Source organism: Lissotriton vulgaris, chromosome 7 (genome assembly GCF_964263255.1).
Source record: "Lissotriton vulgaris chromosome 7, aLisVul1.2, whole genome shotgun sequence".
NCBI classification, from domain to species: Eukaryota; Metazoa; Chordata; class Amphibia; order Caudata; family Salamandridae; genus Lissotriton; species Lissotriton vulgaris.
This window is the reverse complement of record NC_141695.1, coordinates 491571872-491599770: the sequence shown is the minus strand read 5'-3', so window position 1 is coordinate 491599770 and position 27899 is coordinate 491571872. Positions and strand designations below refer to the sequence as shown.

Sequence of the window (27899 nt, the reverse complement as noted above, 5' to 3'; positions counted from 1 at the left end):
GCCAGCCTTTTGTCTCTAAGCCCCGTCATTTTCAGACTGGGCGCCCGACTTCCTGCTGGCGTAAAAGATTCCTTATCTTCTTTATGGGGCCATCTGGACCCATAAAGAAGATAAGGAACCTTTTACTTCAGCAGTAAGTCAAGGAACCCAATCTGAAAAGGACGGGGCTTAAAGAGAAAGGAGAACGTTACTAGGACCTCTTCTCCAATGGCCAGCCAATGGAGAAGAGAGGCGGGGCTTAACCTCGCTAGTGATGTTCTCTCTCTCATTAAATCTCGCCAGTGAGACTGCACATGTCTGCGCAGCCATCGCAGGCTGAGACCTAAAAAAAGGTAGTTCTGAACCAAGAGCTACCTTTTTGCCAAATTTGGTGTAATTCCGTTCAGCAGTTCGGCCTATAGCCTGTTTCAATTTTTCCCATGGAAATTAACATGGGGAAAACGCGTTTTGGGACCTCCCTTTTTTCTTGGCCGTTGCTTGACGAATCACCCCGAAACTTTAAAGACAGGAGCTAACCTTAGCGGGTCAATGGTTTTGAAAATTCCGCAAAGATTCATCAAACGACGCCAAAGATATTGGCCAAACTAAAAATGCTTTTTGAATAGCAACGAGATCCTACTTATAACTACCTACTGGCGGCCGCCAATAGGTAATATATATATACATATTTATATATATATATATATATATATTTTTCACAACTCCCAATCCTCACGGAACAGGTGAAAGCCACTCGGGGGAAGCGTTGGCAGAGGCTTTTATTCAGAACAGCGTTGCACAATGCATTTCGGCCTCGCACGGCCTTCCTCAGGTGCCGCCATATACCCAGCATAACTCCACCCCTCCTTAAATGTCCAGGTTGCCCCACCTAGGCGGAAGTCCGCTGACGTCAGTCAAATGGCACCAACTCGGCTGCAGACCTGCCACGACTACAGCTCCCAGAATTCACTCTTCCTGGGTGAGTGTTTGTAGGTGGGGAAAGAATTACTGGAAGGGACGGGGTGTTAAAATGGTGAGTTGGGTAGAATCCAAGTTCTTCCTCCGGTCCCCTTTGTCACTCCTTCCCCAAAGTGCGTGTGTCAACAGGATCGCGAAGCAGGATAGGTTGAACCTGCCTCCTCGTTTTAGTGACGAGCTGCGGAGCGCAGCGGTCCTCGTTGAAGGTGCACTCTGTGGAGAGCAAAAGTTTATCAATATCTTGATGTGCAAAGGGGCTGCAAGCAGCGGGGAGCCAGTGAAAACTCTTGCCACTTTAAGGAGCGGGGTCTTCCAACACGCCTCTGGCTGGCGTGATAATCTTCACAACTCCCAATCCTCACGGAACAGGTGAAAGCCACTCGGGGGAAACGTTGGCAGAGGCTTTTATTCAGAACAGCGTTGCACAATGCATTACGGCCTCGCACGGCCTTCCTCAGGTGCCGCCATATACCCAGCATAACTCCACCCCTCCTTAAATGTCCAGGTTGCCCCACCTAGGCGGAAGTCCGCTGACGTCAGTCAAATGGCACCAACTCGGCTGCAGACCTGCCACGACTACAGCTCCCAGAATTCACTCTTCCTGGGTGAGTGTTTGTAGGTGGGGAAAGAATTACTGGAAGGGACGGGGTGTTAAAATGGTGAGTTGGGTAGAATCCAAGTTCTTCCTCCGGTCCCCTTTGTCACTCCTTCCCCAAAGTGCGTGTGTCAACAGGATCGCGAAGCAGGATAGGTTGAACCTGCCTCCTCGTTTTAGTGACGAGCTGCGGAGCGCAGCGGTCCTCGTTGAAGGTGCACTCTGTGGAGAGCAAAAGTTTATCAATATCTTGATGTGCAAAGGGGCTGCAAGCAGCGGGGAGCCAGTGAAAACTCTTGCCACTTTAAGGAGCGGGGTCTTCCAACACGCCTCTGGCTGGCGTGATAATCTTCACAACTCCCAATCCTCACGGAACAGGTGAAAGTCACTCGGGGGAAACGTTGGCAGAGGCTTTTATTCAGAACAGCGTTGCACAATGCATTTCGGCCTCGCACGGCCTTCCTCAGGTGCCGCCATATACCCAGCATAACTCCACCCCTCCTTAAATGTCCAGGTTGCCCCACCTAGGCGGAAGTCCGCTGACGTCAGTCAAATGGCACCAACTCGGCTGCAGACCTGCCACGACTACAGCTCCCAGAATTCACTCTTCCTGGGTGAGTGTTTGTAGGTGGGGAAAGAATTACTGGAAGGGACGGGGTGTTAAAATGGTGAGTTGGGTAGAATCCAAGTTCTTCCTCCGGTCCCCTTTGTCACTCCTTTCCCAAAGTGCGTGTGTCAACAGGATCGCGAAGCAGGATAGGTTGAACCTGCCTCCTCGTTTTAGTGACGAGCTGCGGAGCGCAGCGGTCCTCGTTGAAGGTGCACTCTGTGGAGAGCAAAAGTTTATCAATATCTTGATGTGCAAAGGGGCTGCAAGCAGCGGGGAGCCAGTGAAAACTCTTGCCACTTTAAGGAGCGGGGTCTTCCAACACGCCTCTGGCTGGCGTGATAATCTTCACAACTCCCAATCCTCACGGAACAGGTGAAAGCCACTCGGGGGAAACGTTGGCAGAGGCTTTTATTCAGAACAGCGTTGCACAATGCATTTCGGCCTCGCACGGCCTTCCTCAGGTGCCGCCATATACCCAGCATAACTCCACCCCTCCTTAAATGTCCAGGTTGCCCCACCTAGGCGGAAGTCCGCTGACGTCAGTCAAATGGCACCAACTCGGCTGCAGACCTGCCACGACTACAGCTCCCAGAATTCACTCTTCCTGGGTGAGTGTTTGTAGGTGGGGAAAGAATTACTGGAAGGGACGGGGTGTTAAAATGGTGAGTTGGGTAGAATCCAAGTTCTTCCTCCGGTCCCCTTTGTCACTCCTTCCCCAAAGTGCGTGTGTCAACAGGATCGCGAAGCAGGATAGGTTGAACCTGCCTCCTCGTTTTAGTGACGAGCTGCGGAGCGCAGCGGTCCTCGTTGAAGGTGCACTCTGTGGAGAGCAAAAGTTAATCAATATCTTGATGTGCAAAGGGGCTGCAAGCAGCGGGGAGCCAGTGAAAACTCTTGCCACTTTAAGGAGCGGGGTCTTCCAACACGCCTCTGGCTGGCGTGATAATCTTCACAACTCCCAATCCTCACGGAACAGGTGAAAGCCACTCGGGGGAAACGTTGGCAGAGGCTTTTATTCAGAACAGCGTTGCACAATGCATTTCGGCCTCGCACGGCCTTCCTCAGGTGCCGCCATATACCCAGCATAACTCCACCCCTCCTTAAATGTCCAGGTTGCCCCACCTAGGCGGAAGTCCGCTGACGTCAGTCAAATGGCACCAACTCGGCTGCAGACCTGCCACGACTACAGCTCCCAGAATTCACTCTTCCTGGGTGAGTGTTTGTAGGTGGGGAAAGAATTACTGGAAGGGACGGGGTGTTAAAATGGTGAGTTGGGTAGAATCCAAGTTCTTCCTCCGGTCCCCTTTGTCACTCCTTCCCCAAAGTGCGTGTGTCAACAGGATCGCGAAGCAGGATAGGTTGAACCTGCCTCCTCGTTTTAGTGACGAGCTGCGGAGCGCAGCGGTCCTCGTTGAAGGTGCACTCTGTGGAGAGCAAAAGTTTATCAATATCTTGATGTGCAAAGGGGCTGCAAGCAGCGGGGAGCCAGTGAAAACTCTTGCCACTTTAAGGAGCGGGGTCTTCCAACACGCCTCTGGCTGGCGTGATAATCTTCACAACTCCCAATCCTCACGGAACAGGTGAAAGCCACTCGGGGGAAACGTTGTCAGAGGCTTTTATTCAGAACAGCGTTGCACAATGCATTTCGGCCTCGCACGGCCTTCCTCAGGTGCCGCCATATACCCAGCATAACTCCACCCCTCCTTAAATGTCCAGGTTGCCCCACCTAGGCGGAAGTCCGCTGATATATATATATATACACACACACACAAAATAGTCATCTGTGTGCGTCATAAGTCACTGACTATATAGAAATTAGTGACTACCGTTTAAACGGGGATTACAGAATCCAATGTAGTATAAGAGAGTCCCAGATGCTCTAAAGATACAGGTTCTGAGAGCTTCCCTTTTAGTTTATTGAAGTTTTAAAATGCCTTCAGTGTACTAAAGGGAAACAAGCCGGCAAACAGGCTTTATACAGACTAACCCCTTTTTGGAAGCTCATTTATTATGGATAGTCGCAGTATTAATAAAAGCTTTAGTGAAGTCAAGGATAATCTGAATTCTACAAAAGAAGGAAGGGCTAGATGTAGTCCTGATCCAATTACCAGAACTGCTAGAAGGACCGCCAGGCCTGTTGCACACCCGCCTGCCAGATTCCGAGTTCAATCCAGGGCGGTGCTGCGGTGGTTTCATGGCGGCGGCAGTATTAGGCTCATAGGAGAGCCTTAACGGCAGACCGCTGACGTGAGAGTGTCTGCAGCACATTCCTGCACGGCTTAGCATGCACCATGTTGTGAATGCCACACCTGCAGGAACAAGGGTGCAATTCCAGGGGGGCACAACATGTGCTTCCCTGCATATACCCCCAGGCCCAGAATCGGCAGGTTACCAGAATCTCCAACACACTTTTCGTGCCGGGCTTCCCGCTGTGAAATGGGTGGTGGCTATCTAAATCGGTACATGCTTGGCTGTGCCGCACTGGCACCGCCAGCATATACCTGCCCCTTTCCTCAATTAAACTGCTGTGGGATCCTTGATCCCGGAGGAGGCGGCGCTCTTGTGGCGGTCTGACTGACACTCTCTGAATATGGTGGGAGGACCTGCAGGTGTGGTGGTGGCCGGCCTGCCAGCGTGAGTACGGAGGGAGGTGCCAAGACCGCCGTACTCGTAATAAGCCCGGTAATTTGGCATTTAATCTTTGTACATTGTAACTATCAATTGATTGTTTGCAGATCATATGAATTACATTGTAGTATTTTTAATGAGTTTGAAATCATTTTTATGCTTAAAAAGGATCGATGACCCAAATAATGTACTAGTGAAAGTTTTGATGATGATCAAATATGCACCTGACATTACGATCATATGTAATATGCTATGGCAATGATAAGAGAGTGCAGTGACCTGCTTTCAATGTTCTTCAGGGAAATATGCACTAATTGCACATATAGATCATGTGACTATATAAGCAATCTCTTGGGGTTTCATAAATGGGTCTGTTTACAGTACATCTGAAGCAGTTGGCAGATGAACAAATAAATAATTTAAAAAAACCTGGGTATCTGCAAACCTAATGGCCAACATCTGTTATTTACTGGTATTTACAGCCTTAGAAACTGAATAAAGTGTTTAAGCACAATTAAAAAAGTGTATTTTTGTTTTTATTACTACAGCAGTTATCATAAGATAATCGATGCAAGCACATGGCTACTCGTGCCAGAATTCTAAGCGGAATTGCATAAACCCATCCGTATTCTGAGTTTTTTTTCCATGAACAGGTCAGTAATAACAAGCTTGTATGTGGATGGTGGAACTAAGGAATTTGCATACACAATGACCTAACCCACTTCCGAATTATATAAAATACAGATGTCTTTTTACGGCATGCAGTGAATGCTGATATCCTCGGGTGGGGTATTTACAGAGTGCAATAAATATATCCAACTCCAACTTTTTTTTACATGACAATCAGACATAACAAGTGTAATCAGTATTTATAGCACTGAATTCTGAAAGCGTTTCGTATTTTTTTGGGCGTGTTGTCCCGCACTAAAGTTTGCCAGGGTTTACTGACGAAATCGTAGTGGGGAAAACGTGTGGATGCGACAAGTATCACCCTACTCCGAATTCCATTCGGAGATCAAACTCAATTTTGCGAGGGTTTGGAATTTATCTCTAACCTTGGAATCTGTAAGCTAGAGTATGGAAAGAAAATGCAGTTGCAAAGCTAAAGTTGTAGTTGTATAGTATGTGCATCTGTGCAGTTTTATAACGCCTATAGGATGCAGTATATCCAGAAGTACATCAGCATTAATGAAGAGGGGCGACACGGAGAAACTGGTCAATATAAACTATACAATTCAGAATTGGTCACTGTCTAACCCAGTAGCTCTCAAAATGTAATTCTCTGGTATGTCTGAAATACTACTAGGGACGCAGTTGGTGAAAAATATTCCATTGTGGGTGATGGACCAGCTATAAATGATATTCATTTACAAGATAAATAACATGAGTTTTCAATGAATTGTTCGTACTTTATACATTATTTTTGGGGCGGGGTCTGGAGTCACACAGACCGTTATGTAAGAGAAATAAATTTACATGCATGATAAACTTGAACGTGAGCACTTAATCTTGTAAATTCTTTAAAAATATTACATTGCTTTTATGAACTTTACAGATCCAAATTACAATATTCTTACCTATGGAACATGATTGTTTACAGTCGTGGAAGTGTTTGGAGAATTAATATTGATAATGTGAAATTTCTTCTTTCAATTGGACTCCTGAATTAATAGAAAAAAAGAATAAACTCATGAAATTGCTTCATAAATACAAGCACTAAGATATCTGTAATAGCTGCAAAATATTATTTAGATCTAACACACCCTTCCTTAGAGAGAAGCATACCTCATACGACAACTATGATTACCAAATAGTATGTGGCAAAAAACAGGAGAAAAAAAGTTACTTTACAGATTACCCACAAACACACAGCATATGTTTATGTTAGAAGGTTGATGAGGGGACTATAAAAATATCCATAGCCGAAATACACTAACAATGGGTGATGCCCCCACACCAAAAAATGCACCACTGTGCCGACACGCCTGTTTTTTTCTAGTGGAAAGTCCTTCTTAATTAGTTACTTTTGTATCTGTGGTGAGGCTAACTGGTGATTAGGGAATGCAAGAATGAGTAAAACAAAATGAGTGGAAGGATGAATGAATAGGTGAGTGAATACACCCCAGGAGAGTGTAATGCTCTAGACAGCAAGCTGTAGAGTAGTAGCATTCAATTTTAATCATCAATGCCCAGTGCACGTTCTGCAGCTCCGTGGGCTTCTACTTTGAGGGGACATTAAGAATATCTTCAACACAATCTTGTCTTCTATATACCTCTACAATTCACACGTTTAACCAATTTCCTTCAGGTACTTTGATACTTTAAGGCTGTAGTTTTATGACTCCAAAATAGGTTACAGAAGTGCTTCGATGGTCACGGTCACTGCAGTGGCATTACAGTGTTGAAGTCTGACCTGTGTGTAATGATACCATACGAACTCAATGCATCATTTGGAAGTAGACACTGCTTTAAATTGAAAGTTGTATATCAGTGTCTTTATTGTACTTCTATTTTAACAGTTAGTCAGAAAACCACATCAAACACTAGTTCGAACTGGGGACTGTCTATTCTTCTTAACAATACACATTAAACATTGCACATGCCTGCGGTGCTACATGGACTGTATGTTGTTTTTCTGGTTACTGGCTGTTCCTACCCTTCTGTCTCACGGTCAATATCTATCTGCATGGAATTGCTGGACTGGTGAGCGGACACAGCAGCTGGTAAATTGGTGTAGAACAGAGACACTGAATTCGGTACAAAGAGGTCATAAGGTAGATGGAGTTGAAGAGGTGTCAACTCTGTGCAAAAGCATACGGTGGATTGGATGACGTGACAGTTCCACCAGAGCTACAGAGCAGTGTGGTTATTTCAAGCATGCTCCTCAGCCACTAGTGGGAGATCAGTATGTCCCTCGGGGCTGCAATAAAAGTGGTTTCAGCATTTACGGGTCCTTGATACAGATGATATAGTTCTGCCAGCTGCTGAAGCAGTCCCCACAACCATTCTCGCCTTGCCTCTGTGCCCTTCTTTGGCTCAGAACCTCTTCCTGATTCTGCTTGTGGTACCTCTCCATCACTTCATCCATGCCAGACAACTACACCCTAGCTGCGAAAGGGCAGCTGGCCCGCCTCTTATCCTCAGAGGTCCTGCACGTCTGCCTCCCCGCTAAAGCACAAACTGCAACAGCGCCAGCCAGTGGCAGTCCAGGCTGGTTGCTGCATGCTGTTGTCTCCATTTGTATACTTACCAGGTATGATGAATCAGTGCCTCAATTAATGAACATCCACAGACTGAGCCTCTCCCAGGATTGCTAGCATTTCACTCGGAGCATGTGTAGGTCGTCATGCTAAGTGTGACAAGAGTGTAACCTGGGTGGCTGTTGGCACTCCAGAGCTCCCCAGATACTAACCTTATCACCCTGCTTCATCAGGGGGATGAATGCTCACTGGCTCCCCCTACATGCAGAGTAGACAGAGCATCTCCGGGGAGGAATGCTTCAGGAGCTCCACCTCCTTGCAATATAGGCTATGTGCCTTGCAAAGCTCAGAGTCACTCATCGCTGCTTGCTGAACTCTTCTCACAGCTTCAGACACTGCTTACATCACCCTCTGTGTGTGGTGGCCATGGCGCAAGGGAGGCTGAAGTTGAGTACGTTGACTGCCCATGCGTGGGACAATGCTGGTGTCTCTGATATCACCGCCCTCAAGGGCCTCATACATAAACTCCATGGAGGAAAGGTGATGAGGCCAGAGGTGGCTCCTTTGCCTCGCAACTCCAAGATGGGACAGACATATAGGATTCCCTGAGCACAAAAGTATGTTTGGCTGTTGTGTACTGTATCAAGACTGTACTGCTGTATCCACAAGTCTTCGTGAACATCTTGGACTGAGAAAATAAAAATAAGGACTTTTCATAATTTGGATGCACAGATATGGACAATGATTTTTTGAATAGATATTATCTGTAAAACTCACAGATACGTGTACTTTTGTGCTCAGGGAATCCTATATGTCTGTTCTATTGTGACAACAATTACCTTGCAATTGTTGGCTTTTGACAGCGGTGGGTGGTAGCTGTCCTTGGTTCCCTTGATGCCACTTCAAAATAACCCTTCTATTACTTAATGCTGCATGGGCTATGCGCTGGTAATACCTCACCACCTGCTTTTCTAGATTGAACTCCAAGATGGGACTGCTAGTGAAATCTGGCAGTGCCTGAAGAACTGGCCTGACAGGACAGTGTGTGGGCTGTTTATTGGCCAAATTTACAGCTGGTGGGATGGTTTCTAATGATGATTTTCCTGATATTACCACAAACATTACTTACAGCAGGCACACAGGCATTCTTCCAAACCCTGCAAAACACCTCTACAGCATGAATGTGTAAATTCAAGAGTACCCTGATTTGCAAATGTAGTAACTTTTTGAGCTATTGGATTTGCTAATGGGGGAGAGAGGGGGGACACTTATATTTTGGTGCCTGGGCTTATTTCCTGTTCCAGTTTGATCCCGATTCCTGCTGAGGGTTCACCCTTATTATCGGTCATGATTAATGGCACTTTCAACATCCTATGGCTGTAGTGTTGTCTGATCCTAAAAGTGACTGACACTTCCAACAAAGCAATGGCGGAAAGAAGGGTGACCCAAAACCTGCCTCTATGCATTTGTTTATGTTTTTCTTCTTTGAATGAGCAGTGGCACAGCTAAAATTGTTCTTATGCAAGATACAAGTATGAAAGTCTTACCACATTTGCATATTTACAGCCAATTAATTTGAGAAAATACTAAAAATCTAGTAAACAGCACACGTATGCAATAGTTAGTAACAATTAGGCCTAGGCACAATTTCAGATATAGCTGCGTAATCTCACTTCATTCCATTTTATGCTTGTTACGCTGAATATCCAAAATGATGCTATTACGGCATGTTATGTAATTACATGCTGTTCCTGGCGAACATTTCTTGCAGGCACACAAGAACAACGTGAATGACCAGAAGGTAAGTGGCTACTGTTTGCGGTGCTTGTGACTTTTTTTAGCACAAAATTTGGTATTAACATTTAACCCAAGTGTTGGTTTACATTTTGCGAAATATGTTTAATTTCAAATAATTTTCACATATTTACGCATATGTAAAATATGTGAAATTCGCACATCCCTGGCAACAGTAGCATCTCAGCATGCTAAAAATTACACAAGGAGGATGATTCCAAGGGGATTGTTATGTTGCTTTTCATTTAAGAACATGGGTCTGACAGTGAGGCGGGGCAGTACAATGTAGATAACGTGTGTCTGTCAGAGAGAAGAAGGGGAGGAAGGTGAAAAGCAGGGCTACTCATTAAAAACGGCAACAATAGGTTGCATCATTTAGCGGGAAAGCGTTAATTTGGGTAAATAGTAATAACTGTATGTGTAACAATTAATGAATGTCACTGGGTCAGATATAGAGTCTAATAGATGTGTTTTCATTTATAGAAGTTAAACCCCTGACGAAGAGCCAGAACTGAGGCTCGAAATGCATTGGGTGATTAAGAACGACGCTCGTGAATTAACCTATGCACACGGTCACAGTGCAGGAGAAGGCCTGGATTGGCATTCCTGTTCCGTTAAGAATGTAGTGAAGGCATAAGCGTCTTTTTTGTGACATGGATAAATTTGAGAAAATGAATAACTTTGGATTATAATTATAAAAATAAACAACTGGGAAAACATGGTGAAGCTTGCGGCATTTTGTTATGCAAAAAGAATTGAGGCTGTGCACCCGGATGGGGGCGGCGTTTCGCTCCCAATTTTTCTGGAAAATTACAATAAGCTATTTTTTTCACAAAATATAGATAAAACCAGATGAAATTAGCAAACAAACATACAAATATACGTGGAAAGTTTAAAAAATGAATACCATAAAACTTGGAGCCCTACTGTCAAGAGAACTGTACCTAAGCTTGACATATGGCTCTATAAAGGCCAGTCCTTGAACCCAAAACACATTTTTTCCACAGGAGCCTCAAGAAGGCTGGTTTCTTGATTGATAGTTTCTATATATAGAACTGCTGAATTCAAAATAAAATCAAATGTTATGATATGAAAGTAACTTTTCTAGGGCGCTGTGAAACAGCTTTTGGCCGAATGGGGAGTCATATTCACATCAGGAAAACATGGTTTAGTATTTCAAGCTCCAATAAAGGCACTGAATATATGAAAAAAAACCCTTCCAAATTAATGTATTCTTTAACCCCTTGCGTGCTGATGACAGAACGGTTCTGTCATCAGCATCGGTTGAGCTGTGCTGATGACGGAACCATTCCGTCATGACTCTGCCCGCGCAAGGCGGAGTCAGCACAGGCGGAAAATACGCCCCGCACGCAAGGGGTTAAATTACTTCGTGTATTCACAATTCTCCTTTGTAAAACCCATGGGTTATTATATTTCATCACAATAATTTTTTTCAGCTCGATGCATTTCAGGTGAGAACAAGCAATGGCTATTATAATAAATCCAGTTTGTTTTAGGCATGTGTTCATGGGTGTCCGCAGAAAGTTTTCCAGGGGGGGGCAAAATGTTAACATCATCACCATCCTCCGACATGATGTGTGCCAGGTGAGGCGCAAGAAACACAGGGGCGCAGGAGGAGCCATGGGGGGCAGGAAGCAGGCTGCATATGATATCATACACCATAGGGTTGTTGTGCCACAGCCATCTCTTTCTTTTGTGGCACCCCAAAGTCCATAATCGCCCTGGTCCCTAAAATTACTTCCTAGCACCCCAAAACCCATACCCACCCTGAATCCTAAAATTACCCCTGCCCCCCAAAACTCATACCAGCCCTAAACCCTAAAATTACACCCCTGGCACCCCAAAACCCATACCCACCCTGAACCCTAAAATTACCCCTGCCCCCCCAAAAACTCATACCCAACCTGAACCCAAGAATTACCCCCCTGGCACCCATACCCGCCCTGACCCCTAAAATTGTCCCTTTGGCACCCCAAAACCCATACCCATCCTGAACCCTAAAATTACCCCGTCACCCACAACCAATACCCACCCAGACCCCTACCATTGTCCCTATGGCACCCCAAAACCCATACCCATCCTGAACCCTAAAATTACCGCCTTGGCACCCATAACCCATACCCACCCTGACCCCTACAATTGTCCCTCTGGCACTCTAAACCCCACACCCACCCTGAACCCTAAAATTACCCCCCTGGAACCCCAAAACCCATACCAGCCCTGAACCCTAAAATTGTCCCCCTGGCACCTCAAAACCCATACCTGCCGTGAACCCTAAAAATTCCCCCCCCCCTTGCACCCCAAAACCCATACTTGCCCTGAACCCTAAAGTTACCCCCTGGCACCCCAAAAGCTGAACACTACATTCTGATTGTGTATCTCGCCGTCTCCCTGCTCAGGAGGATCTGCTGGTCTGATCTGCTCGCCCTGATCCAGTTCTGCTCGCCCTTCTCTGGAGCCGTTTGCCTGCCCTTTCCCTCTTCCGGACCCACTGAGCCTGCCTCCGTGCTAAATGCCTGGTCCTACTCTGTCTGGCCTGGTTCTTTCTCCTTTGGACCCGCTGTCTTCACTGGCGGAGTTAGGACACAGGTCTCACTTCTCTAAAGCTGCTCTCCCTCACCCAGGTCCCCCCAGCCCCTCTCCACTTGCTCTCTCATCTTCCTTCCTCTCTATTTCTCGGTCTCTCTTTCCCCACTGCTTTGCTCTCTTTCTCTCCCACCTCTTCGTTCACTCTCACCCCCCACGGTATTGGTCTCCCCGACCCCACCAAGTCTTCTCTTCCTCCTCCTCATGTCGGTGATAGAGAGCCCAGGCCCTCTCTGAAAATGCAAGCTGGAGGTGACGTTGAGTGTGAAAGCACCAAGGTGTGAACTGGCAGAAGAGGCGGGGGAGGGGGTGGGCGGCAGGTAGAGGGTCAAAAGGGGCACTGGCTCACAGAGAGGTGAGAAGGGGCGGGAGCAGCCTGAGGATAAAAACAACACCAGAGCAAGAGGCAGACGCTCCACAGGGAGCCTGGTGTTGTAAAATGAAGAAATGCACACTTCTTAGCACAACAAATCAGCCGAAGGGCGCCTTTCACTAGAGCCAAGAACCAGACCCATCGCGAACAAACAGCAGCCACTGGTGAAACCAGCTGTGTCATGAAAACAACAAAGGACAGAGACAGACGACTGCCGCTGAAATCTGGAAGTACAACTTACACCTTTAACAAAAGTCAATTCCTGATGAAAGCACCACACACCAGAACACTATAAATATATAAATCTCCTATCAATGCATACCTGAGAGTGAATAAAAAGATGAGCAGCAAACTAAGGCAGTGACTGACAGACACTAAGCATGGGCGTCCCCAGGGGGTCAAGGAGGGGCGCTCAAGGGGGGGGCAAATGCATCTCCTTGCCCCCCCCCCGCGTACTCCCATGCACGTGTTGGTTTTTGTGTGAGAAGTCTGTGTCCAATAACAGAAAACTCATAGAGACACTCAGATACTGGTCAAGTGGCATATTGTGTCAAGTACAATCTCTGTGCTCACATATGCAGTACCACACCTTTAATTACATAGATCACAGATCTAGGAAAGGATTCCTACTTATGCTTCCTTGGTCATGCCCCTTTTTAGAACCCCCTCCCCCCTTTACACACACACACACCTGTTTCATTTCAGTTAAACCACTGACAAGAATAACTGTGGTTAACCTTGAAGTACTGTTGACATTCTTACCAATATGATATCCATTGCAGTGTATTGCTTCTACTGGTTTTAATTCTTGACGTGCTATATGCAGTCTTGGATGGTGCCCACCCCTGATTAAATGTTTGGAATGCAATAACGGAGTAATTCTTTATATCTATATATAGTGGGCATGATGGCAGCCATTCCCTGCTGTAATGCTTGCACTACCATAATATTGGTACCAGTCATTCATATGACATTATCATATAACATTATCATAACTAATATCTGAGGTACAGACTGTACTATTTGTATACCCTGTCAGCATTCATCCATGCATTCACAAACATTAACCAGTGCATTCAGTTATTCAACCATTTACTCGTGCCCACACACCCAATAATTATGTAAGTACTCAGCCACTCGTTCATCCATGCATCCTCTCAACCGCTGACCCTCAACAATGACCCATTCACACGAAAAAAGTCCTCCATCCTCAAAGAAATATACACATTAACACCGCTCCGCTGTAGTTATCAGCTTCAAATAATTCACCGGCTGCCGACTTCAGCGTTTGCGCTCCTACTGATAAGCATGCTACATCCTTGTGTTCTGAAGTTGAGGGTAGAGATCCAGATGTCTTTATGAGTCGACAGGCGCTGCTTCAAACACATCAATGCCTTCCTCAACACATTCTGCTTCACTTTATACAGGCGAAAGACGTAGACGTTGTAAGAGCCACCTCCTAGGGATAGAACAGGGGAGTTGAGGGGGCTGCACACCCTTCCCCAATCTCTCATAAACAATGCCACGCCCAAAAATGTTAAGCGATATCTTTAACAATACAAGAAACTGGTTGGGTACACTCCATACGTGCTTTCGTCATTAAAATCGCTGTGCCATGAGGGGGTCTGCAGACTGTGAAATGGGACCCCAAAGTTATTTTAAAGAAACATCACACAAACGCAGCAACATTTCCCTAAGCTCACTTCTTAGAAATCAAGACGCTCCTTAAGCAATCCCCCCAGCACACCTCTCTCCCCCTGTCTTTGAAAACCGAAAAGCATACCTGCAGCTAGATCCATCACAAATATACTGCTGCGTCACCGGGCACGGCAGCAGCACGCGCAGCTCCGGGAAGTGAGAGCTTGACTCTTCTAATGCTGCGATGAAACCGCACATGATCGATTAGAAGAAACATGACGTGGGAGCTGTAATGGACACGGGGGGACGGTTTTCGTGAACTATTGCAATATTTCCATGGTGACCACAGCGAACGAGGAAGTACTTTGATTATGGGAGTCGTCAGCGGAGAGCACGTGAGATATTATTTGACAAGGCAGTCGAAAGTCACTCATATCGGAGCAAAGAATGAATCAGACAGAGGGAACGCCCAGAGTGAACAATGCCGGAAGCTGCTGGAGTGCGTGTCCTTTTCTGGTCAAAAGTGCGTGCACCCGAACAGGGCTAGGACGTGGCTCGTATGAGGTCACCAAGCGACACTTGTAACCTTTTAAGGACACGGTCTTGATTACTCCTGTAGAGTTTACACCAGATTTGTGATATATTTTAGCGCATTCAGGACTATTTATCAGAGTCCTCCAGGCCATTGAGGATTGGATTAGCTCTGTAAAGAGCGTGGTTTGTTTACTAATCTTGTCATTGCTGAGAGACATGAAGATGTCACTTACCATTGCAGCACAGTTACGACATGGATGTGGAGGAGCAGAGTGTAGCGAAATCCAACAACTTTGCTGTGCTGAGGGTAAGACTTTCTTTTAGGTACGAATAATTGCACCAGCGAGCAAGGGTCAGCTAGAAAAACGCTACACATCCCATAATACCCTTTTGTGAATGGGCCTGGGGAATGTCGATTACATTGGGTTTTCATATGTTTACATTTTAGGGTCTCTATAAGCACCTCTTTTCAGAATCAAAGAGTAGTTTACATTACATGCTGTGGCAAAGAAGGAGTCATATTTTACATACTGACATTAAAATATGTAGAGGTTTCATTTCCTGTAACATGCAAGTCCAGTAATTTGAGATATTTAGACCGCCTGAGCACAATTCTGACCTTTAGTGTTGAGTCAGCAATCCACAGCTGAACATTTGCAAAGTGTTTGGTATTGAGTTGAACCCCTTGTGCAGATTTTGTAGTAACCTTTGTAAATGAGTTTCCATTTGTTGTGGAAGTCTAATATTAGGTAGCAGATTGTGGGTTAAAGTGCATGTTTAGAAAATACATAAATGTGTGGAGGACAGAATGGCGTTGAAAATTGCTCAGTCAATACATAACAACTTTTAGCTCTATGGTTGAAAGGGGTGCGCAGGATGAAAGAGAGTCCAACAAGTCAATGTAGAAAAAAGTTCTTTATTTATTTAGTGTATTTGTAGAGCGCAAAAACCTGTCACCCAAAGGGCATCCTGGCGCTTTGATCAAGAAACCATACACTTTAACAGCTCAGGCCAATTATGGAAACAAGTGGGTTTTTAACGCTTTTCTAAATGGAAAGTAGTCCTTGTGACTTCTCAAAGGGAGTGGCAGGGAGTTCCAAAGTTTAGCCGCTGCAACACTAAAGGAGCGGCCACCCATCCTCACTCTGTGAAACCTCGGAACTACAAGAAGATGCGCCGAAGAGTACCATGTGAACATATTTTGCAAAGGAATAGGGCCCTGTTGGTGTACAGCTTTAAACACCAGACACGCAGCTTTATACTGTACCCGCAAATATACCGGGAGCCAGTGTAGGTGTCTTAGAGCAAGAGTGGAGGAGCTGGACCTAGGGTGGGAGAGAGCCAACTTGGCGGCCATGTTCTGCACCCGCTGTAGCTTCCCGGTCAGGTTTTTTGGGGCCTCAAAAAGAAGCCCATTGCAGTAGTCGAGGCGACTTAATATGGTCCCCCGAACTACTTCCGGCCTAGCGTGAGCGGGTAGAAGGGGCAGAACTTTGCGCAACATGCGCAACAGCATTATACACGTAGAAGTGGTTTTATTGACGTGTATGTCAAGCTGTAGGTTAGGGCCAAAGATCACCCCCAAGTTACGGGCTGATTCCGCCGCCAGTACTGGCTCGAGGAAGGTACTAGGCCAAAAGTTCTCTGGAAGTGCCCGCGGAATCCGGTCGATGGAACAGTGGAGCAGATATTGTAGAAAAATTCCAAACACAGATTCAACCAAAGCGTTTCGTTCTCATTGAGAACTTCGTCAGGGCTGAAAAGCGATAAAAAGCAACCATCAATACATATAAGAAAGGGAAAGAGACATACAACCTTCAAAACCAACACAAAAGAAAAAGCACACAATTTAAACAAATATACCTAAGAGACAATGAAAATCAATTTTAGATTAGACATAAGTCACATAGAGCCCATGGCGTCTTGTTCATATATTATACACCAATTATTTCTAAAAACAAGAAAGCTAGTGTTTTATACATCTATATGGGGAGAGACATAAATATCAAGAATTAAGACATTTACCATAACTAACACACAAAAAATATATATTCAACTGACTTATTAAAAATATATATTGACATGTGACAATCAAAAAACAACAGATAACAACCACAAATCATAAAATGGGAGTAAGAAAAAATAAGTAAAGGGGAAAAGGTAAGGGAATGGGGGTGCATAAAAGAGCGAGACCAAAGTTATCTATTGGAATTGGAGAATCTCACCTTCTCAGGGTAATCACCCTTCTGATCGGACAGATACACGTAAAAATGGCGCGCGTTGTAACCACATTCGTCTATATAGAAGTACCAATCCGAAACTCCAGAATCTAATATGTTCAGAAACTATAAATCAAAGAGTAAGGGAAGCAAGGACAAATGAGAATTGCAACTAATCAAACAGAGTCCTAATGATAAACCGAAAAAATTAGATCAAGTGTGACCAAATATCTGAACTTCCTCTAATAGAAGTTCAAGCTGTCGCAAAGGTCCCCATCTCTAAGGGAAGTGCTCCAGTAAGGTGGTCCAATCAAAAAAGCTATAATAATTCTGCATCAACTCAAGTCAAATATAAGAATAGAGGACATGCAGGAGACATCATTCATTATGAAGACTTAAACCACAAAATACATTATCATAGAAAGCAGTTGCAGTCAGGCAATCCAAAACCCATATTATAAATAAACAAAAATAATAATGAAAGCAAAATATCTAACCATGATTCAAAGTGGATCAAAGATGTAATATGGGCTCCAAACTCAGAGAAAAAGCATCCAATGAGAAGAGAGGGGTCCAGCTGGTAAACCGAAATCAATCTGCATCAAAGGAATCAAATATAGGATTGGAGGACATACAAAGGGCGTCGGCTTGTAATGTTGATCAACACCACAAAAATTATTAGTAATAAACAATTGCTAATGTCCCATTCTAAATTAAAAATTGAAAATAAACTCATTTTCCATGCGAGAAATCTAATAAATCGGTATCCTAACATCTTCATAAAACAAATTATAAGGAAAAAGAAAGAATAATATGTATAAGTCAAAAATTCACAAGATGTACCTGTATCCCCGTAATCTAAAAAAAATCGTCTTTAATGTAGAACTTTCAAGAATGACCTTTCAATGAGTTCCATAAGTCGATAACAGCATGTGCAGATTCTAAGAATATCTCTATATATAAAAAAGATGCACACCTAAAAAGGTCATAATCTCATAGTATTAAAAGTGAATATTATATCCATTGTATTCACAAGTCAAATGAAACTGTCCATCAGATACACACACATATATATTTTATACAGCTTCCCTCAAATATGTTTATTATACAGCTCGTAAAAAATGAACAAGTGTTGTCTCTGACATCATCACTATTCCCGAGGTCGCACATATGTTACAAGCTTGAACCTTAGACCGCAGAGCTATCGTGAGGTTGGAAAGTGTTAAAGGGTTGCAAATTTAATCCAGCGGAAGCAAATGTACAAAATGTTATATTATATTGTCTCCTTACTTAATCTATACTCATATCACTTCTCTAACCGTACTGGGCCCTTTATGATTGAACTATCAATTCAAATTCATTCACCACAGAGGCAGCAGTGACCCGTGCAGGTAAGAGCGGTGGGGCTGGGTTGGGGGGGATTTCGACAGACGAGGAGGAGGAAAAATGAAATACATAACTTGCCCTCGAGGGGTGGGAATTAGGATGACTAAACTCATTGTTTAGCTGTCCGATGAGGACCATTAATTGACTGCCAACTCACAGGTTAGAAATCAAATTTAGATACACCACTCTCAAGACCATACTATAAATATATAGAATAGCAACTGTCAAGGCTTGCTGATTCTTCCTACAATACATTTAAACCATTAATCAAGAAAGAAAACAAATCAACAAGACTCAATAACAGGGTACGAAAATTGTTGAATAAACTGGTTATTGTATTGGAGATGCAAAATTCATCATAATCAGCAATTGCTTAAGAAGCTCAGTTACAAATATAACAGTTTCAATAACAGTACCAAGTGTTTAAATAGGCATTCAAATCAACAATAGCCACAGAATCCAACCACCAAATAGAAGGATAGTCTGTAGACTAACAGCACAACTTCTAAGGGAAAGGATTCTATTAGAGTCCATTGAGGGCGAGTCCATTAGCATAATCAGAATTCGAAATAAGAAAATTTGGCATAGGAGTTCAGTCTATAAGCCGCTGACTAGAACATAGACCAGGCAGTCCAAAGTTAGCCAATATTAAAAACTCGAATAGCATCCAAGTCTACAATACAATGTAGTGCGCTTCAAAAAGCATCGCAAAGAAAATATTTGTGAGCTGTATGCGTTGTGAGTGAAATAGGTGTGCGTTGTATCAATCTGAGCTGCATCAATCTGAGTGCATGTGTGCCTTTCCCCTCCTTTGGGGTTTCTTCCTTTATAAATTCTTTTGTAAAGTCCTAGTGGGGTAGCATCACACCGCCACCGAAAGTCATCACATAGCTATATGTCGCCTAAGATGATTGAAACATCGTGCTGGTTTCCAGTGTTTGACATAAAAAACAAAACTTTGCAAGTCCACACAGGTCTAACTTTGCTAGAAAAGAAATACAAAATTGCAGCTTATGATCATAGCTAAAATTCTGTTCCCACAAGAACATTTTGCTGTGAACATTTGAAAAATAAATGAAATATGTCACAGGACCATACAGTACAGTACAAGCAAGCTATATTACTCTTTGCAACAAACGATCCATTGTACGACATCAGGGGAAAGGTCAATACCAGAGAAAATGCACCTCAAAAAGAAGGTCTTTAAGTTAGCATCGTATAGTTAAATGAAATAAGCGTTTTAACTCTACCTTAATTATAATGAGAGTAAATAAATTCACATAGAGATGTATACATTTTACAAAATATTATTATACAGAAATGACTAACAAGGAATATCCTACTACCACAAATTTTCGCATTATTCTTATAAATGCATTTAAAAAAAAAACCCATTTCTAATATTATGTAAAGGTTTCCGAATCTATAATGTCTCTAATACCATTCTGTAATATATCAAGTTTATACTTCATTGTTTACACATTTTTGCACCAACTTTTGTAACTAGTGCACATTAGTAATAAGCACCAAAACACTAGGCCACCTTATTTAGCATAAACTCCATTAATAAGTAAAAGTATCATTAGTGCACCTTTGTTTTATATGTATTAACATTTCGTATGTTCTCTTCATCTCACATTTTAAAGCACACTTTTACGGTGGTTCTACTACACTTGTCACTGTTTCAAGTATCACTATCTATTGTGTGTAATGTATAATTTCAACTTTTCATGTTCTCTGTGCATAAAGTTATTTATTATAATTTTCAAAATCTTACTGGATCAAGCCACCTTCTGATGGCGAATCAAGCCATCACACTATCTATCACATCAGATAATATCACTGATTAGGTTATGTTGTCTTTATACTCTTTCTTCTACTCTCCTCTAAATTTTTTACTTCATCATACAAATTGCATTCTGCATTTTCCAATTCAAGATCAGCTCTTGATCTTTTCCTTCCACAATTCTTACTTTTTAGGTATTTGCAAAATTTGATTGATAATCATCATCATTAAATACTTTATTGCGGTCAATAGACCATAAAAGTGATTGATAATATAATCAACAGTATGCACAACAAGATCACCACTATGTGTCTTAAAATAGAAATCACTAATCCATTTCCTAAGTTTCCCAACCAATTGGTAGCACTCGATAATCCCTTAGTAATGGTTTCCCAGGCACCATTTTTCAGGTCTTTGTTTAAATCAGAAATATTTGTAAATAACCTTTCAGGTCTTTACTCCTGTCAGGTATATAGGCACAGCAATGTTGAACTTTCAATAATCTGCAAACTCTGCCCTCTTTCGCGAGAAAGATATGAAGGGCAAGCCGATTTTGAATCACCATTGATCTTATCAATATCATCTCCTCATTCACAACCGTAAAACCTCTTGTTGTACTGGTGGCAAGTTTATCAACAATAGTAGACAGCTTTCTAATTTTCTGAGAATTTAAGGCTTTTCCTACTGAAGATATCAGAACTCCAATTATATCACCTCCTATTTAATTTTGACTTCTCTTTGTTCTCTCGTAATTTATTAATTCTCCTTTTAACTTAACATGATCAATTTTAGGAAAAACGATTCCTATATTACATCTTCCATACCAATTTTTCAGTAACTTATAATAGACCCTCTTCCCGCAGACATAATACATTGCAGGGAAAATAGGATCTACACCTTCCAAATATTTTCCCCAGATCTCATGCATTTGAAATGTATGCTCACATTCACTAGCTCCTACAAAAACAGCATTGCCATTTGGGGTTTCTAACAATATATACACAGTTTACCCCTGCATTGGCAATCTAAAGCTAATGAAATAATTCCCTCTATAAATTTGTTTTCTTCTTGTGGCAACTTACAATTAGTCAATTCAGGCAAACACTTACATTTTTTTTCTCATTATTTCATCTACTTTCTACTGAACCTATAAAATTATTTTCCATTCTTTTTAGTTTACATGCCAGATTATTAAGTGCATAAGCCATGTCAAAAGATTGTGTTGGTCTAAATATGTAAACCATAGATTCAATGGTTGAAACTTCAGGATGCAAATTTACATGTCTAAGCACAGCAATTTCAGAATTAGATCCGATCTTGACTTGAGCAATAATACATCAGTTGATCAGAATCGTAAAATAAACTAGCTAGCACACTGCAAGAGATTCCATATGTCAGCGATAAGTGGTTGTATGTCACACCCTCAGCAACCGATGAAGGTATTTGCATACACACAGCTCTCACCAACATCCATAGTATTAGTGTACTCATTTTGTTAACATAGTATAAACGTTTGAGCTAAAGTCTATTTTCAAAGAACCATTATGCAAAAAGTCATCATTCATGTTGATTAAATCAGAAACATTTCTCTTTGTACCTTTTACAGAAATAGTAAGCTTTGAATCTTTCACAGAAACATAATGTGGCAAATGTAGGAAAATAAGCATTGCAACTAATATCAAAACAAGGATAGAAAGAATCGCAATATATACACGTTTGTGTTTGGAAGTGATTCCAGAATCGGACTGCATGGTTAGTCAAGATTCAGACCGTTTAACTAAAGAAAATCTAAATAGCAGCAATTGTTTAAGTAATTTCAGCAAGAGTCTTTGCTTCAAAGAAAATTATGGTAAAGGTAAAAATCTTCTCATTTATGGTGAAACTCTTATATCAGTTTCATTGATGAATAAATCCAAGAAGAACTGGGTCAGTCCATTAGTTGTTACATCCAAAGTGAAATTCAAATCACTAATGCAGTTCGCTTCAGAAAGTTTCAAGTGGACACGTATTGTTAGCACAAAACGTGTAAAATTCATGTTCCCAATCATTAGCAGCCAGGTAAGTCCATTCAGGAGACGCGTACATTTGACTTGGTACCATTGCTCTTTTTGATCACCTTACAGCTGTTTGCTCATCATCTGTGTCACTTTGGTCTGAAGTCTTTGAACTTTCAGGAATCATTGGTGGTACTTGGCCTGCGGTCAGGCAGCCTCTTAGAATGTCACCTCCTTTGGGGCAGCAGTCTACGGGTACAACTTGCTTTCTCAGTGCACTATGCCCTTCATTGGGGACTATACCACTTATTGTCAACTCTCTCTACTTACAGTTGACTCTCTCGTACCCCTCAAGCCAAATTAGTGTTGTCCCACTAGCCTGCTGGTCCCCAACAGCTGAGCTGACCTGACCCTCTGTTTCACTGTTACCACCAGCACATTATGAACAAGGGATGTTGTATTATTCAGGGGACTTGGGACTCTGCAGGCATGCACTCTATGTACCCAATTAAGGAGACCCCACACTTCACTGCAGTTATGGTGACAAGGATCACTTGGAAAGGACCTTTCCAGCGAGGATCCAAGCACGTTGGACCGCAAGGGCAGCTTCTCCAACCTGGTGAGAGACAGAATGAATCACATCAGCGAGGCTCTAACAGCAATCCAAAATACGTTAATCTGTAATATTGACTAATGCATTAGCTGGAACACCTCATCACTCGTCCCCTGATCCCTTTTTGAGGCGATAATCCTGTCCTCCTATCAAGGGTACTTTTCAAACTCATCAACACAAAAGGGAATGCATGTGACCACTTCAAAGAAGTAGAAGCACATACTTTTACCAGTTTGGATTTCAATGTGCCATTGATCTTATTCACCAACCTGGAAGCCTCCAGTTGGTGACTGCAATGAAGCTTCTGCTCAACCTGTAGTGCAGCATATAACATTTTTAGAACCTCACAGTTAAAATTAGTTCCATTGTCTGGTTCAAGAGAAGCGGAAATCCGAAACGTGGAACCAGTCCCCTAAACAATAACTTAGCCACAGTCAAAATGTAATTTCTATGAGTCGGATAGGTTCAACCCACTTGGAAAATATACACACAATAACCAAAACATTGCTCAGGCCATTACAAGGAGGCATCTCTATGAAGTCCGTTTGCATTCAGTTAAAAGAACCCGCTGATTTACCAATATGACTCATGACAAGCCTATGTTCTTCTTCCTGGGTTTTGTTGCTGAAATATCACACATTGGTGACCCAAGGTCTTTGCAGTTGCTCTAAGTCTGGGATTGTACCACCCTGTTGAAAGAGGCACATCATTGCATCTCTCCCAACATGTGTAGGACCATGGTAATGTCTTGCTATTGGTGACAATAAATTGTCAGGTAGTACCGGTCTGCAATCAATGAAAACCCAAACATCGTCCTCTCTTTTGGTACAACATGCTCGCTCCCAACCGTGTCTTTCTACTTCTGTCAACTCATCCTGCAGCTTCCTAATCTTCTCTCGTACCTTGCTGTTATCAGCTCTAGAGCAAGGTACACTCAGTAATACAGATGTGTTTTTCAGAATAACTTCATTGAATGTGTGTGTGTTGAACGCATAATATCTCACCATCTCATCTGCATACCGGTTACCAACGGTAACATAGTCAGTAACTTGACGATGAGCAACACTTCAGAACAGCAATTTGAGTAGGCAATTGTAGGGACTGCAAAAGGTTCCTTATGCACTCTCCATTATGTCATGAACCTGCGCTGTGACCACATTTGCCCAAAGTCATGTGGGACTCCAACGCCATACTGACTATCAGTGTACATTTTACCACAGAGCTCTTCTGAAATGGTGCATGCTCATGTAAAAGCAATAAGCTCTGGAACTTGCGCAGAAAAAAACTCCTTGCAGCCATGATGCTTCCACCACATCTCCAACTGTACACACAGCATACGCGGCTTTTAGATTTCTTTCATTGTCTTTCAGACATGAACCATCAACAAACAATACGTGATCCGATTCAGACAATGTTTCTTCAAAAATATCCCAACTGGGTTTAGTCTCCAACTCAGTCATGTATAAACAATCATGTGCAGCTTCATCCATCACAATCTTATTGCCAGGCAAAGGCATTAAGGAAGCTGGATTCCACACCGTATATCTTTTCAGAGTCACATTCTGTGCACCCAACAAAACGTCTTCATGATTTGTCAGATGGCTATTGGTCAAATACTGTGTGCGTGTCAACTGTTTCGCCACTGAATGGGGCATAAATACTGTCAGTAGGTGACCCATCACAATATTTTCAAATTGCTCAACTCGCCCACGTAGACGCAACCACTTCCAGACATCCAGGCAAAGCAGCCACAACAGGATCAATAGGCAGTAGGCTTGCGATTGCTTCCATGCGTTTGTGAAAGAGTGCAACCTACCCTTACATTGCAGAATAACACAAAGCATTTATTGTAATCAGGAATTCTCAAAGCTGGGGCTCTGCAACAGCTTTTTTTACGCAGCTCTGTGAAAGCAGTCATGCAATTGTCATCCCAGGGTACTGGATCTGACAAGTCTTTATGTGTCAACCTCTGAAGAGGCTTTGCTATCAAATAAAAACTCAGACTCCACTGTCTGCAATAGCCCACTGTTCCTAAGAACATGCAGACTTCCTTTTGGGTAATTGGTGGATTCATGTTAAGAATTGCTGATATTCCTTCAACAAAACTTTTCTCACTTCCGTCTCAATATGATGTCCTAAGTACAGGACTTCAGTTTTGTAAAACTGCATCAACAGTCAGAGATACTTTATGTCCATTCTCTGCGAAATGATTCAGTAAAGCAATAGCACTGATCTTGAATGCTTCTCTCGTAGTGGACGCTACCAGTAGGTCAAGAGTGTACTGAACTAACACAGAATGATTATCCATTCTTAGGGTTTCAAGATGCTTCTTACGTACCTGATTAAATACTGAAGGGCTTTCCGTATATGTAGGCTTTCCTGTTTTCAGTTTCTATTTTTGGGAAATTCTGGTGGGGTTTTCAGTGTTTTAAAGTTATTTCAATACCCTTAAAAAAACTGTGGTTTTCAGTGGTCACACATTTTCGTGCCAATAAAAACATTAGAAACAGTATTTTTACGGTGTTTATGGAACTTTTTGCTTTTATTATAGCTTGATTTCTGCACTGATAGTGCATGGTATATAGACAGTGTATGTACAGTGTAAATGAGGTCCAAATACATTTTTACAAATCAAACTTATCATAGTACACCATACAATACTTCTTCAGTGAGTCTTTGGTCATGCACACTCGCCCTTACCTTCCCATGTAAACTTTTATCTGTGAAAAGACCCTCTCAACATTGGCACTTGAAACAGGCATTCCAAAATAGCCAGTATACAATTTGCTAACTCTGGCCACTGACATAGCTTTCCATGTCAATACTGGTGCACCTGAAGATTGTGATTCTCTGCAACAGGTTCTGCAACACATGCGTTGAACTGAGCGCATTATTAAAGCGGTCAAAAATGAGGCAGCACTTTTAAAACGCCTGAGAAAATTTTCCTTCACAGAAGGTATTTATAACTTGTGCAGAGTACCACAGTGTGGCTTCATTGACTTCAAATGCCATGGTTGGTGAAGGGCTATTTCTCATACATTGTAAAATAAATGTTCTTTGCTTACCAAGTGGCAAGCATTCTCACATGGAAAATGTTGCAGGGCCAAAGTCACTAAAAGTGCCGCCCAGCCTACTCCCAAGGAGATGTTTCACATCTACAGCAATTATGTTGAACACTTGGTAGACAAGGGTGTTTTCAGACCCTAGTTTTTTCATTATGTCCACTACAGCAGTCATGCTTTCCTGTAAAAATCTAAGAAGTAGAGTGTACTTTTTTCAAATCACTATCAATATGTGGCCAAAGATCCTCACATTTCTTGCCTTTTCCATCATCACTCAGCAAAAGTTCTGTAAACGGTTGCCACATGGATAATATAGCATTCATGGCCTCTAGGACTGAGAACCACCAACTAAGTGACACAGTTGGGATGACTCTTTCTTTGATGCCACACAAAGCACAAAATGAGAAATATTTGCGTTGCAGTTTCTGTGCATAACAAAACAGTGCACCAGAATGGACTAAAAAGTCAATAGCATTCTTCATTAACTCTGAAGACTATAAAGATGCTTTCAGCATACCATCTAACAAGTGGCAAGTATCTCCTACAGGGAAGCACTTCAGCTCAGGTATTGATTTTGACACAACGTTTTCCTATATGTAGCTAAATCACTGCAAATACAAACAAAATCACTTTCAGCAGCATTCCAAGTGACACTGTGTTCCATGTTTCCCAAAAGTCTGGTGTTATGCTTTCACCAGTATCCCAGATGCTTTGTGACTGCACTCTTTTCACATATACCTGTCACTATACCTTGCATTGAATGTTTAAAGCCTGGGGCATTTGGTAATTCACCTACTATCAATAGTGACTCACTAGAAAAGGGGCCTGATGTATAATGGGTTTTTACACATTCTCTGTGGGTAAATGTGATGGTACATATTGGGAAAGATTCTTAAGAAACCTACATTTCAGTGAAAGACTCGAACGTAGCCCAAAAATTTAAAATGATTTTGATATTTCTTGATTCTCTACAGTTTATAAAATAAATAAACAACACCGAAAACATGCTTCTAACCCCTGTATCTTTAGACCAAATACCAGAAAGCTGAAAAAAGAAACAATATTTTAGTGACATCCCTAAACAAAAAACCTCAAGCAGAATAATGTTAGTTCAGTCTTTCTTACTGCTACCTTATATAACAAAGTTACATTGTATTAGCCCCTTCACAAAGAAATAAAAATTACTCTTTCACTCTCCTTTTCCTTCCTTCGAATGGCATTTAGTTTGTGGTTGTGCAGGTTTTTTTCCAGTGTTTATATGTTTAAACTGGTGAGGGCTATTTCCCTTCCGGTGGGGTTTTATCAGTTATTAAAGGCTTAAACCTAAAACTGGACAGCCTACATATAAGATTTTGGAATTCAGCACCCAGCCAAAACACGACTGCCGAAACAGAAAGCAAATAAAAATTGACTATCTTCATGCAATGCACTAGGTTTTTCGCAGGTTGGAACATCGGTACTCATAAACATTTTCCCAGGGGCCAAAACGTTTGGGGTGTGATTTGACCGAAGGCTACATTAATGCCAGCATGGTGGTTGGCAGCGGCTTGGGGGCCGACGGGGTTGGCGGTAAGGTGGGTAAGGTGGGTGCAGGGGAAGTGAAGCATATATATAAGCATATATATTTAGGGGCTGAATTGCACGATGTGAAACCATAAAACCTAGGATTAATCCCGGCTTCCCAACTTAACCAAATTGTGGGATCCTAGGCAATTCTATTATTTCCCTTTACCGCCTTTATCTTCATTATCACATATAAGAGTATCGTGAAATACATGACTTCAGGTTATGCGCTGTAAAACTCTTCTCCAGTGTTTGATTTAATAAATTATAATGTTGTTCATGTATAATAGGAACTTAGGCCACCCAAAGAGTGCACATAACAACTGACTTACCTCTTAGT

General features: G+C 42.5%; 1 protein-coding gene across 3 annotated transcripts in view; it reads right to left on the bottom strand.

Moving 5' to 3' along the window:
- Positions 1-27899, bottom strand: part of LOC147701936 (manganese-dependent ADP-ribose/CDP-alcohol diphosphatase-like) — a 114226-nt gene that overhangs the window by 54276 nt on the left and 32051 nt on the right. For 2 of the 3 annotated variants that reach the window (XM_086930562.1, XM_086930563.1), the window contains one exon: positions 6368-6451. In XM_086930562.1, the coding sequence (XP_086786688.1) occupies positions 6368-6378 (11 nt within the window). In that variant the 5' untranslated portion in view covers positions 6379-6451. Of the gene's footprint in view, positions 1-6367; positions 6452-14547; positions 14812-27899 lie in introns of those variants that run through there. The other variant, XM_086930561.1, reaches the window with a different exon arrangement.